Genomic DNA, 15,870 nt, shown 5'->3' on the forward strand with positions numbered 1-15,870 from the left:
GAGAATTGGGCCTTTTCTGTTGACTAATACTGGGTGTTGTTGTTGAAGTTTCTGATGCGTTTCATCCATTTGTTGGGAGTACTTTTTCACCATAATGGTTTCGCTTGCATTTAAAAAACTGTAATAGATGAGATCTGTCACAGATCACCAAACAGTCATCATGACCTTTTAGTGCAACTCTGGCTTTGGGAAGTGTCATGGAGCTTCGTCGGCGTCTTACCACTGAGCTGAGCATCACTGTTTGTCGTAAAGAACCCACTTTTCATTGGAAGTCACAACCCGGTTAAGAGATGGGTTGTTATTGTTGCATAAAAAAAGGAAGATGACATTTCATAATGGCGTTTCTTTTGGTTGTCAATTTTATCAAGTTTTTTTGTCTTTCCAATCTCTCTCAAGTGGTTGGAAATCATTGTGTACATTATATCTAATTCAGAAACAAGTTATGCGTTGATTGGCTTCGACTAAAGCTCTTAATTGATCGTTATCAACATCTGATGGCCGACTACTACACTCATCATCTTTAGGACTCTCATCACCACCATGAAATTTCTTAAACCATCATTGTGCTGTGTGTTCAGTAATAGTTCCTGGGCCAAACGCTTCGTTGATATTACACTCTGTTTCAGTAGCTTTTCGGCTTGAATTGAAATAAGAAAATTGTGCGAATTTCATCTTGTATTCAACGTTCTGAAAAGAATACTTGTTTTAAAACGATTGTAACTTAAACGATTAGATAAAGCGAAAAACGTTCTTCAAAATAATATCTAAAGTGGAGGTATTATAACGAAAACTTATTTGGAAATACGAGGGGTGTGCAATAAGTAATGCTCCTGACCCACTTCCCATAGAAGTAGAGTAACGAAACTTGGCACAATTATTAGTTTTTCTCTACATAGGAACCACCCAGAGTTATGTATTTCTTCCATCGTTTGATGCAGCTCTGGAGACCGTTTTTGTAGAACACCCCAGGTTGGTCCTCCAACCACGACGTGACTTCAGAAATCAAGGTTGCATCATCTGGGAAATGCTTTCCTTTCAGAAACAACTTCATGGCTCGGAAGAGGTTAGGGTTCAAGGTCAGGAGAGTAGGGAGGATGGTGGAGGATTTCATAACCACATGCCCGTGCTTCTGATCTGGCGACATGCGAGTTGTGGACCGGAGCGTTGTCCTGCTGGAGGAGGGTACCTTTGCTGATCTTGCCCCGCCTCTTGATTTTGATAGATTCCCTTAATTTCCTCAAAAGTGAAGCATAATAGGCTCCTGTAAGTGTGGTAACCTTTGCCAGGAAATCTGTCATCACTACTCCGTCCTGGTCCCAGAAGACTGTGAGCATGACCTTGCCAGCGAAGGGCTGCACCCTTGCCTTCTTTGGAGGTGGTGAGTCCAAGTGCTTTCACTGCATTGACTGGGCTTTGGTCTCTGGATCATAGTGATGGACCCAGGATTCATCCTGTGTAATCAGTCTTTTGAAAAACTTTGACCCATCTTCTTGGCACATCTTCAAATTCATCCTCGAGCACTCGACGCGTTCTCGCTTCTGGAATGGTGTGAGCAACCTGGGAATTCATCTGGCAGACACCTTATGCATATGCAAATGGTCATGAATGATAGTGTCCACAGACCCTGTACTAATTTTTACATCCTGGGCTATTTGGCGAATAGTAATGCACCGATCTTCCAAAATGGTAGCCTCAACTTGACAGACAGATGCCTCATCAATGGCAGAAGGGGGGGGGGACCAGGTCTGGGAGCTGTTTCCACAGACTTCCGGCCATGTTTGAATTCATGATGCCAGCGTTTTACAAGGTCATATGATGGGGCATTATCACCATAAGTTTCTTTCATTTCATCAAAAGTCTCCTGTAGTGTGCGTCCTTTCAAATACAAAAACCAGATCACTGCTCAACATTCAACAGGCTCCATTTCACACCTGACTCAGTTCAAACACCTGTAAAACAGAAACCACAATTAGTTCAGAGCTGTAATTTGCCACATAACCCATAGAGATATAAATCATTGCACATGCAAAATTTCAGCTAGATCAGACAACTGGAAGTGGGTCAGGGGCATTACTTATTGCAGGCCGCTCGTACATTTGAAATCAAAATGAAAAATTCTACAAGAACTTTCTTGTAAACCTACTACTTTATATATTTGGATATATATTCCATACTCCATGATGATTGGATCACTAGTTTAGGAGTTAATCCTATACATAGAAATATATATGAACATACACACATGCATAACTTTATAAATATATATGGCATAATCACGTTGACACACGTGTTTTCGTTAGATCACCAAAGTTAAGTAACCTTGAGCATGGCCAGTACAATATGAGTGACTATTTCAGAATGCCCAAATGCAGTAAAATTTCTCTGAAGCTGCCTTTACTATGGATTTTAGTATAACCTATTCATTCATACGTGTTGACAAAATGAGACAATCATCCCGTGGTGGAAATTTTGTTTTCACTCATATGGCAAAGCTGTCTCTCTTCAACCATGTGATGCATTTTTCTCTCCTTTTCTTGTGATGCTAATTTGCATATGTGCTTTAATAGCTGCTGCTGTTAATATTTTCACAAGCCAGCTATCTTACAGCTGCTGCTGATTTTCTCACATGCGCTTATATGTGCTCTGTTACAGTAATAGTTTCTTACCTTGGACTGCTAGACTTAGGAATTCCCTCATTGCTTCCTGCTTCGTTGACTGTACTAACTTGCAAAAACTTAAATGTAATGTAAATAAACATCTTGCTGCTCACCTCCCCATACTCCCCTGTAAGATGTGATTCCAAATAATAGCCCCTTACATTCCAATATGCCTTTGTTTGGGGTGAAGAAGAGTAAAAAAAAATAACTATCATAAGAAAAAGTCAACAAGGTTGCATTAATTTTGTAAACTTCCTGCGAAATGTGGTTTTAAAGGTTGAGTTTAGAAGAGAAGATGCTCAAAGTGTTGTGTAGCACGGACATTATATTTCGGGGGACTCATAACAAGAGGATGATAACCTTTATATAGATTACACGCACGACAGCTGTGACAATTCTTGGGGACTTCATATTATTGATACAGAGCTGAGACATTTATACAGTTCTTGTTAACACAGAGGAGGGGAGATACCTATTGATGATGATGGCGGGGACATTACTTCAAAGGGGGTTATACAAAGTTCATTTAAGATGATGATAGACAAAAGCATATTTATCTTTCTAGTTGTAATGAGGACACGAAGACAATTACAAAATATTAGATGATTTCCTTATTCCTCAGCCGGCCGATTGATGATGTCAGGAATTCAAACTTGTACAGCTACATGGTCTCTCTTCCACCCTTCACTAGAATCGCTGTCCGACTCTTGTCTCTAACTGACTCTATCACTGTCTGTAATTGTGATCTCCTCTCATTAACTAACTTTGAACCCCATCTCAATATATTGAAATCTCCTTTGTTTATGACGTCAGACTGTGGCTCTTACAGTTGAATAAATTTTGCATGGATTTTACATATGTCTGTCCAAACACACTTTTGGCAAACAAAGAATTCCCAATTTTTATTGTTCAATATCTAACTTATTTTTAATCATTATTTATAAACTCGCATTGTCCATTCTTTTAACTTAAATATTTAATATCCAGTTATTTCTTAAAAGAATGGACAATCGCTCTTTTTCTGACATAAATAATATTTAGTTATTTCTAAAAGAATTAACAATCGATTGAATTCCTAGGATTTCAATTATCCATTATCTTTTAACACTTGCCTACAGAGTTCGATTCTAGCCTTTTCCTAATATCATAGTCTGCCTTCTCACATGAGAAGGGGACAGCCCTTCTTATGTAACAAAAAAGAAAACAAGAAATAATAATAATAATAATAATAATAATAATGATAATAATAATGATAATAATAATAATAATAATTAACAACTTATGATTGAATAATAATGATTATTACTGCAATATATACTGACTCATTGATGCAAATGTTCTTTAATGCTTTCTCTCTTTCTCTCTTTCTTTATCTCTTTTTCTTTTTCGAAAAGGGTGTAACATTCCCAGCGATGCACGCCATTTGGGGGAAATGGGCCCCACAAATGGAAAGAAGCAAATTAGTCACGTTCACTTATTCAGGTCAGTCGGAATGTTGTCCCCTTTTTCTTGCGTTCTTTTGTTCTTTCAGTTTCGTATCTTATCCGCTTTCCTATTTTCTTTTTATCACTATTGATATTGTCTTATATTGTCTTATATTGAGGTTATGATAACAGCATAAAAGCAGTCCAGAACGAGTCGAATGTCGCATCCGACGGTAAACTTGATTCTATTTCTTAGCCGAGAACAAATTTGAGCTACTTTTATATAGACCTCGCACAAAACGATAAGAAACATTTCTAGAAGCCGATAGGCTTGGTCTTTACTGGAAAATATAAGAAAAAATACTGTCAAATGTCTTTTTTAAAACTCTTCTTGGACTGTTTCTGTGTTTATCATAACTACACCTGAAAACAATAGCAAACATATCCAGAAGTCTATGAAAAAGTAGTTCGGGTCTTGGCTGGGAAATAGATGATGACTTTTTCAATTCTTTTTTGGACGTCTTCCATGTTTTTACAATGTATTTAGATGAGTGGCCATTTGTTGTGTTGTATGTAATGTTATAATGTTACCAAATCGATGTATGTTGCATTGTCATTATCTGAACCGTATTTTATAGATCCTTAACTAACAGATCATATATATGTATGTTGTTCTTAGTATAACACTGTTTTCCTTGTCTCCTAAATGTCTATCTTAACAGCCTGAGACTTGACTAGTGTTATAGGCGCGTGCATGTCAACATATAATGCACACACACATGATGACATACCTGTCTGCTGCTGGCTGCTTCTGGGGGATTTGCCAACCGTCCTTGCGGGAGCCGGAACCTGCTTTAATGAAGACGCTTCAAGACATGGACCATATGTGTTCTTATATATTTTATTCACTCCCAGGCATCTCGTCAGCATAAATGGAGTGACCGACGATCTTTAGCTTGTGGATTCTCTATTTGGGACCGTCACCTCCTTCATGGAGAGACCTTCTTAACCCATCTTGCCTGTTCGGCATCCAGGATCCAACTCACCTAAACTTAACTCAGTTTACTCAAACCAGAACACCTGACACTTCTGGTCCAGACCCCGATTGCATACTTCCGGTGCAATTGATCGGTTATAGACTTTGATACTTGTCAAAACATGTCACTATTCAAATTCTCTGCTGTTTAGTTTGCTCTCTCTCTCTCTCTCTCTCTCTCTCTCTCTTTCTCTCTCTCTCATATATATATATATATATATATATATATATATATATATATATATATATATATATATATATATATATATAGGTAGATAGGTAGATAGATAATTAACTGCTTCTACCTGGCTATTATCTAACAGTAATCTTAGTGGTGTTGGAAGCTGTAGATTGGTATTAAACTGCAACTACAATTAACATAGCAAATAATCTTAGATCATTAGTTGCGACTTGTGCCAGACACTGACCATCAGTGACATCAAATTCCGAATATTGTTTTATGTGTATATATATGAATGATGTGAAACAATTACTAATTTATAATCAGTTAATTTTGTTTCACATTATTTTTTAGATATCGATCAAACAGTAACATTATATTGTCATCATTTTTAATTTGATGTGCTACATAGACAAATATCTAAATATTAATACCGTAGTACCTTTTATGTACATACGTACATGTGTCAGGATTTCACAATTATAAATTATTCGATCGGGAGATCCTATTTATTAAAAAGAAGGATTAAAGTTGATAACATACTACGAAAATTAAATTAGTATATAGATATGCTAATTTATATAGATACACTAATTTATATAGATACGCTAATTAATATAGATATGCTAATTTATATAGATACACTAATTTATATAGATATGCTAATTCATATAGATATGCTAATTCATATAGACATGCTAATTTATATAGATATGCTAATTTATATAGATATGCTAATTTATATAGACATGCTAATTTATATAGACACACTAATTTATATAGATATGCTAATTTATATAGATATGCTAATTTATATAGATACACTAATTTATATAGATATGCTAATTTATATAGATATGCTAATTTATATAGACATGCTAATTTATATAGACATGCTAATTTATATAGATATGCTAATTTATATAGATATGTTAATTTATATAGATATGCAAATTTATATAGATATGCTAACTTATATAGATATGCTAATTTATATAGATACACTAATTTATATAGATATGCTAATTTATATAGATACGCTAATTTGTATAGATATGCTAATTTATATAGATATGCGAACTTTTATAGAGATGCTAATTTATATAGATATGCTAATTTATATAGATACGCTAATTTATATAGATACGCTAATTTATATAGATATGCTAATTTATATAGATATGCTAATTTATATAGATATGCTAATTTATATAGATACGCTAATTTATATAGATACACTAATTTATATAGATACGCTAATTTATATAGATACGCTAATTTATATAGATATGCTAATTTATATAGATACGCTAATTTGTATAGATATGCTAATTTATATAGATATGCGAACTTTTATATAGATATGCTAATTTATATAGATATGCTAATTTATATAGATATGCTAATTTATATAGATACGCTAATTTATATAGATACACTAATTTATATAGATACACTAATTTATATAGATACACTAATTTATATAGATATGCCAATTTAATGTTCGTAGTATGTTATCTCCTTCTATCCTCCTTTCTAATAAATAGGATCTTTCAATCACCGAAGATGCAATGTAAAATAAAAATGATGTTGCTTTTGGGCGGTACGTGAAACTAAAATATACTTTCTTGGTCTTCTAGCTAGGATCCAAGTGTAGTATCCAACCTGTCTAAAGATGGTATAATGATATCGTGGGGTTTCTGTTCACTCGAGGCATCCTTACAGTTGAAATTTGTCACAGACTTCTATAAGGATATTGAAAATAAACCGTAATAACCAGATATATTCTGACACTACATTAACCAGATTACTTAGATAAATACTTTTATAGTTTTAACAAAAGGGCTACAATAATATCGCGGGGTCTGTATTCACACTGAACGTTCACAGAATGCCTAGCAGCAATCTATTACATATGAAATTTCCACAGGTCCTGCTAGTATTTAATCAATTTGGAGTAAAAAAAAACATGTCACTGATGTTTAGTGTTTTTCCTGAATTTCTAAATTACTGGTGTTATTTTTTGTATTCTATTTATCATACATGTAAAACCTGATGTAAGCAAAATTATTAATAAGAAACCAATATTTTTCACTAGAAACATCCGATGTCAATATCTCTGTTTGTTTTGGTTCAACCCTAGCCTAGATATAGATATAGATATATAGATATAGACCAATAAAGATATGCTATATATTTCTGTTACCTAGGGTCTACAACAGAGGAGGGGTGTGGTTTTGTTAGCTGTTGGGATTGTGTGTGGTATTTAAATCGAGAGGCACATGTCCAGCAAGTTTATAAGAGCACATTCTGTTGAAATACTTATAAAACAATCACAGGGATACAACATTATAGCAACGGAAGCTCGGTAGACAGTGTGGGATTTATTAGGTTAGAGACTTTATTGCATTCTGTCTAAGAGGGAAGATCTAGGGCTGGTGCATCTACCACTAGTCTCTCCCTTTTATATAGGGTCCAAAAAAGAGTTGTCAATCTAATCCGTCCCACTTTATCAACTAAGCTCCAGCTCCTGTCCCATCGTCGCAATGTTGCATCACTGTGCCTGTTTTACAAATATTTTAATGGAATGTGTTCTGATGAACTTGTTTCCCTTGCACCCCCTCGACGTACATATTCCCGACAAACCTGCTTAGCAATAAAATCTAACTCCTCTACTGTTGATGTCCCTAAATGCCAAAAAGATTTCTATTCTAATAGTTTCTTCCCTCGAACAGCTAGACTTTGGAATTCACTTTCTGCTGCCTGCTTCCCTGGCTGTACTGACATGCAGAAGTTTAAATGTAACATAAACAACTATCTCGTTAATCTTTTCCAGACATGGCCCCAAATAGTAGCCCCTTACGTCCAAGTGGTGATATGCTTTGTAAGGGGTGAACGTGAGTAAAAAAAAAAGAGTATATCGTATGTATTTATTTCAATTCGTGTTACCTGTGAATGCTGAAGAGTTTAAATGTTGTGTTCTCGGGAAGGATGCTATCAGCCATGAGAATCGGTCGTTGGTAAGGTTTCTTAGAATTGTTAAATGAAAGAAGCTTTTTCTTGGTAGCATTAAATAGGGTCATTTGCAGTGATGTACAGAAAACTTTCTCAGGGCAGGTGCTCAAGTGAAAGAAACAGTAATGGTAGGATACAGGCCTATAATAGATTCCTCTGAAAAGGGCACTTTTAAAACGAGACTAAAAGGGGCATTCCTAGCACCTCCCCTTCTGCACGTCCCTGCTTATCTATTTTTGTGCCATTTCACTACAGACTTGAGCTCATTTTCCTTGGATATGTATGCATTGCATGTCGAGAATAGATCATGGTTTCATCAACAAATCAACCAATCTCAGATGCGGTTGCATTATGGATGCTGGTTATGAAAATCAGTAATAATAATTATTTGGTCCAATGATTGACCTTGTAGGACAAATATGTATTGTTACGATGCTGTTTTGATGTCCAGCTATCTGTAATGTAGTTGTTACATGTCCACACTCGAGACCCACATGTTGTATGCAAGAAAACAACCGAGAAAGAAGGAATTTGACTCCCTTTTTTTTCAATGAAACAACAGACATTTATTTACAAGTACTTTCTAGAATAATGCTTTGTCTCTTGTTCAAAAGTCCTATTGTACTCCAATGTGCTTAACTGTGTCAAACATTTGGTACTCCATTACCATCCAGCTAAGTTTAGGATGCGTCTTTTCCTGTCACTCTTGGGCCACCTGTGTAATACGTCTATCTCTGATCATGTCTCTAACCTCAAGGGTTCACATTTTTTTTTTTTGATAATATCTTTCTTTCCTTCTTTCTTGCCCTGACGTAACCTCACACACAGCTTGATATTTGTATATCTTGTCTGTTGTTGTTGCCATACACATGTCCGCACTCTGTTACATATCTAGGACAACCTGTTTTTTTTTATCTAAGAAAGATCTGATTATATAAAATCCTCATCCATTAATACCGTACAAATTAATTTTCTTGAAGAGCTCCACCTTAGACTTTGGATACTCGACCTATTCTTTACGAAATTGCCTGAGGCTTGTGTGATGGATGCCCTTAGGCCAATTAGGAATGCTGATCACATTGTGATAATGGTTGATGTCACATACCCAAACCAAAATGCTGTTACTTAAAACTTAATGAGTGCTGATTCAGGAAGTCTTTGCAAGATGTATTTAAAATAAATTTTATGAATTAAAAGAATGGTCATGTTGTAATGCATGAGAGAATAGTGCATTTGTTGTGTTTTAAAAATATTTTTTTATGCTCACTAGTTGTAATAAAAGCATGTGCAGTGTATATTTTTGCATCAGATGTGGGATTTTAGGAAAATGTTTTGTGTTTAACGTTTGTTTTATGGTTTGTGTTGTTGGAATTCTTAATTAATTAATTAGATAAAAATTAATTATAAAAAACAGTAGTAAAAAGAGAAAAGCTCTACAAGTTTTTTTTTTCCAAAAGCAATAAACAAAAATCGTATCTGCATAACCGCTTGCTTCTGTGATGAATATCACATCAAACACGTCTTATAAACAGACATGTCTGTTTACCTACCCCGCTGAATCCGTTCCTTGAAGAAACTATCATTTTTCTAACATTTTTATATATTACAGGTGCTCACATGGGGACGGTACTATCTTTACCGATATCGGGCGCCTTAGCAGATTCCAACTTTTTAGGAGGCTGGCCTTCAATATTCTATGTTTTTGGTAAGTTAAATTACTTGTTTTTTTTGTACTATCTCTGTCAGAAAATATTTGTTGCACAATATATATAAAATGTACACCTAAACGAATTGAGCACTCTTCAGTGTTAATAATGTTTACATCAATATTAAGATTTAATTAACAATTGCATGTTGTTGATAACTTAATGGTTAGAATTGTTGACTCTTGTAGAATGGTCAAATTTTACTGTCAACTTAAATCTCTTGCCTGTCTGGCAACACCAAAGGGCTGTAATACAGCACAGCAGCTTTTTTGTCAACGACTGTCAGTTAAACACAAGCTTGTCTATTAGTAACTGACAACTATAGATAAAGAATCAAAATTAATATCATCCAAATCAAAATTGGATAATAGAAAGAATGACCTGTGGCACAGTGGTTAGAGTACTTGGAAAAATCAATTGTAAAAAGTGATATTCTCTTGAAGGTTGAAGGTTCAATCCTCGGTGTGGGTGATCGAAAAATACAATTGCAAATTACTTAGGACCTCTATCCAGTCACGGCTGACAGAACAACAGCATGCAGCCCTGTGAATTAAATAAAGGGTTCTGTTTGAAATTCTGTCCAAATTCCCAAGTTCGACAGAAACCTTCCTGAGTTCGACAAGATACACTTGAAGAAGGTTGGAGGTTACAGCGACCGAAACGTTGTGAAAATCACACTCGATGAGAACAGTAGTCCAAAAAATCCAAATAATATGTAGCGAAATAGATAGCGAGATCATAAACATTTATTATGCTAAAAGACCACAAGCAAAATTTTGTTAATATATTGTTTATACTGTCCCGATTTAATCTTCCTCTGAGATCATCAGATCTAAGCTTGCCTTTAAAACACGCATTACACATTAATTGTCTCATTCTCAAGTCATTTTTCTTCATAAGAGAGTCATTTCAAAAGTAAAGCTATTTTTTAACTCAAAAACTACAACGTTGAAAGAGCTACAAAAATGGAAGAGATATCATTAAAATGAGTGACCTTTTGTGCTCCAGAATTTATTTCTCTATGTTCTCAATGCACTTTTGCCTCTTTTGATGTCCCAACCGTAAAAGTCCAAAGCACGCTTTGTCACTCACAGCTCTGTCGCCATTCTGTAATCGAAAAACCTAACTGTGCTAACCTCAACTGCATCAGCTTTATAAACGTCTAGCAGGCACCGGTGAATGTTGATCAGTTCATTTTTTTTTCTGCTTAGAGGAATTCAATCTCTGCTTCTGATGCATGTCCATGACAGATGTTGCTTTCTTAGAGTGTCACACCATCAATATCTGTAGAGAGATGAAACTTTCAGGTCATGAATGCATAAGTTCAATTATCATAAACATGCAATTTACAACTCCTATTCATTCAGGTGGAATAAAAAAAATAGGAGACATTACTTTTGGTACATCTCATGTACAGTGCGAATCTTCAACATTCACTGGCCAAGTTTCATTTTCATGCATCACACTTGATACATAAAATATAGGCAGAACTATGTTATTATTTTATAGAAAGAACTGTTTTTGTTTATTAGAATGTCAGAACTTTGATGCAGTAAGACACCTGAGTGTTAAGAATGTAATCCACCGAATGCCAGACATTCATTCACTATTTCAGTTACTCCAACCGAGAGATCTTTTTAAAATTCTAACCATTGCTTTGAGTGCAATTGTTTGTGCTTCTCTTGCACTTGTTTCACCGGGTATATTCGACAGGTAGTTTTTGAAATTATTTTTCATATGTCCGGTTGCTCCTATAATTACTGGAATGATGGAGAACTTAAGATTCCAGTTCCTTTTCAAATTTCGTACATAAGACCTTGGTATTTCTTTATCTTCTCCCTCTCAGCTTTGTTAAGCCTAGCGTCATTAGGAACACTTACTTCAACTAAGGTTGCTACTTTCTCCCTCATGTCCCATATTACTATGTCAAGCTTAACAGCTGCATTTTCTAGGTATGTAGCCGTAGAAATTTCATAGTTATAATGGATGGTGTATGGCTTATTTCCAACTGTTCTTTCTGGTATATGTTCCCACGATTTAGTACTATTATTGTGGATATTCAGTGTTTTACAGTGGAGATATTTGCCCACTCCATTGTGTTGCATTGTGTAATAGCCATTCTCCATCAAAACTTTACAACGGGATGTCAGGTTGCGCGCGCACACACACACACACACACACACACAACGTCTTTGTGGCAGAACCTGCACTTGTTATTACAGTGTCAGCATTTTTCTTGTTTTAGTGTCTAACCTGTTAATATCTTTTTATGGCTAGTCAATAGTACTGGCATGACAAGCTAGTTAATGGCAGTTATCTGTGTGTATATATATATATATATTTATATATATATTTGTGTGAATGTATGTTTATATATATATATATATGTGTGTGTGTGAATGTATATATGTGTGTGTGTGTATATATATATATATATATATATATATATATATACATATATATATATATATATATATATATCATTCTGCTCTATTTCAGAAAGTGAAATTATTTAAATGTTAAACTTTTTATTCTGAAAAAGACACAAAAACTGTGTGCATATCTCCATAAAGATATCCGGATATTTGTTCAACATCTACCCCCCCCCCACTTCGGTTTTGTACTAATATATCTTAGATAATAATCTTTTTCCCTTGAACAAAGCAGAAAAATAGCTTAATGGCTATATATATTTTCATAACTTACTATATATATCTATATAACTAGCAGTCTGTCCAGCGTTGCCTGGTTGTATAAGACGCTAAAATATGATATTGCAATTTATGCAGATTTCATATTTATCATTTAGAACTCATACACTGTTGCTTATTATATTACAACCAATATGAAGTGGTGATTTTAAAATTTGAAAAAAAATAAAAAATAAATAAAAAATGAATTGGATCCCATCAGCTAGAATCAAACCAAAATATATAGCCTTTCAGTATCATTTGTTACTATCTGAGTTTAGTCCATCTATATATATAAAAGCGAAAATGTGTGTATGTATGTATGTTCGCGTTTTGTGTATGTCCAAGAAAGGCTTTTTTCAGAGAAGCGGTCGGTCGGTTCGCAACTTCTTAAAACTTTTTATATCACATATAAATCATAATATCTCCGAGTTAACAACGGAGCTCGCCTGGCTATTTAATTTTCTCGACTTCAGGAAGATAAATATTCAACATTTGTCACTCGCCTCATGTGGATTAGGCTTTTTCCTAATAAAAGCGACACTAATTCTGGCGGTATTTTTCCGGTAGCGATCGCCAGAAATGTCCGAAAGCAATCAGCTTTGATCAGTGTGGATATATTTTCCTTATATCAAACAATTGCTATTCAATTTTGACAAGTGGAGCTGGCCCGCCCCAACATCTTGGGGAAATAAAAATAAAAAAGCGTTCCCGCAGTAAATGAAATACTATCCCGCAGTCAAAGTTGACCTCATTAAGTCATTAAAACGTACACCTGCCAAATCTAAGTAATTAAATAAATTCAAACGTGGGTTCGGGTTCGATTCTCATACTCACCTACCAAAACTTTTTTTTTAATTTTCCCGGAGTTTTGATTTACCTCCAAACACCCGGGCAACGCCAGGTACCCTCCCCTAGTATGTATATAAAACGTTAAAAGTAACATTATTAAAGGTATAAATGTATATTTGCACATGTGGCGAACAAAAACGGTCAGCTGACTTATGCCTGCCAAGTTCCAATCCTTTTCAATTTTGATCCCGGTGCAGCTATTTTTACTAGCGAAAAAACAAATTGAATTTTTCACAGGTCTGAATCCCTTATATATCAAGTTCTAAGCCTTTAGACTAAAAAATTGATAAAGTAGTTTGTTTGAGACTGTTCCACAGACAGACAGGCAAACAAAGTCACATATATATATATATATATATATATATATATATATATATATATATATATATATATATATATATATACTAGAAGGCCGTCCGGCATTGCCTAGTCATAAAATATATTATTATAATACATGCAATTCTCTACTGATTGTTATATTGTACCCAATATATAATGGCCTGGTCACAAAATACGCTTAAATATGATATTTTAATTTATGCGAATTTCGTATTCATTATTGTAAAGCCAATACTCTATTGATTATTATATTGTACCCAGTATATAGTAGTGATTTCAAAAGTAAAATATAAAATGATTTGGGTGCTATCAGCTTGAATCCAAAAAACAAAACAAAACAAAACAAAAAAACCCCAAACAAAACCGACATTAACGTATGAATGTATAAAGAAGCACTTAAAACTGGCTTATGCTTTCCAAGTCCAATTTTATCAATTTTGACTCCTTAGCAGTGATTTTTATCGGCAAAAAACAAAATCGAATTCGTACCAGGTATATATATATATATATATATATATATATATATATATATATATATATATATATATATATTCCGGGTAGAAAGATATCCAAAAATTAAGAATAATTAAATTTCAGCAAGGGTCGTTGTTCAATCAAAGAGAGCAAATTATATATATATTTTTTATTATGCAAAATACAGTCATATCTTGCTACGATGTGCAGACCGTTTCAATCATATTTGATTTCATCAGGCAAGAAAAATTAAAATGCAAAAATTAAAAAGGTTCCAGACCTTTTTAATTTTTGAGGAGAGAAAATATATATATGACATCCACATACAGTACTGTCTCATTGTATCATTACTCATCAGTGCGGCTTGACATACACCTTTCCCCAACCGTGGATCGAACCTACAACTGTTGCATTGACAGTCGGTAGCTCTCACCATCGGACCACGAATCAATGCCGTAAATATTTCTCCTCGAGTGTGTATTAAATCCACACCCGCCCGTCGCAACAGTCCTCTAATCATCAGTTTGTTTACAAACAAATTTATAGTGGATTTAGCTTAATAGCTTAAATACGCGTTGGGTGAAAATATATTTACAAAGTGCTCTACCCAAAGAGAGGGGGGTGGCTTTAATTGTCATCCACATACAGTAGTGTTTCCTTGTATCACAACTCATCAGTGCGGCTAGACATACACCTTTCCTCAGCCGTGGATCGAACCTACAACCGTCGCATTCACATGTGCTCCTATAAATTATATAAAATTTGTGTTTTTGTGTGTATTCAGATTCATATTAGTATCCCATTTTTTTCTATTTATTTAAAAAAGAAAATACAACTTTGTTATATATGGGTCGCGGATGCGACATGAATACTATTTTCCAAATTACTGTATTCGGCATTAAATAACCCGAAAAGGGTTGATATGCCGTAAAATAACCAAACCAAACTGTAAAAATAAACATTTGAAGATATAAAGAACTTGAAGCATAAAAACTGTTTCCAAAATAACTGGATTCGGCATTAAATAACCCGAAAAGGGTTGATATGCCGTAAAAAAAATAACCAAACCTTTCTTATGGGATGATCATCTTTAGTTATCTATTACGTGCAATTATATTCATGCGGATATTCGACATGATTTATACTTGTGTAATATTTGCGTAAAAAGGTTATAGTAAACACAAAACTCTTTCTATATATACTTATGTATGTATATATATTTGTTTTAAACATTTTACATACCAAACTCCTCTGTCAGTTTTTGGTCTACAGACATGAAACTATAGGCATATAGGGTATTCGAACACATGCAAAACTTTATATTTGAGTTTTAGCCGGAGAAAGTCGGTGCGAAAATTAAAAAAATAAAATTTTCCAGGTGAAGGTCAAACGACGGCATTACGAATATGCATGCACAACGTAATAGCTCTTGATTCATGTTTTAATTTTTAGCTTTGCATCAAACATGTCTTCATAGGTCAGTCATTAATGTCAAA

The 15,870-nt window shown here is 34.4% G+C and overlaps 1 protein-coding gene across 2 annotated transcripts in view; it reads left to right on the forward strand.

The window, feature by feature from the left end:
* LOC145243914 (sialin-like) overlaps positions 1 to 15,870 on the forward strand; it is a 285,719-nt gene that overhangs the window by 119,480 nt on the left and 150,369 nt on the right. For both annotated transcript variants that reach the window (XM_080107027.1, XM_080107026.1), the window contains exons 5-6: positions 4,052 to 4,139; positions 9,923 to 10,018. In XM_080107027.1, the coding sequence (XP_079963153.1) occupies positions 4,052 to 4,139; positions 9,923 to 10,018 (184 nt within the window). The remainder of the gene's footprint in view (positions 1 to 4,051; positions 4,140 to 9,922; positions 10,019 to 15,870) is intronic.

Source organism: Euprymna scolopes, chromosome 22 (genome assembly GCF_053919585.1).
Source record: "Euprymna scolopes isolate OS-2025 chromosome 22, ASM5391958v1, whole genome shotgun sequence".
NCBI lineage: Eukaryota > Metazoa > Mollusca > Cephalopoda > Sepiida > Sepiolidae > Euprymna > Euprymna scolopes.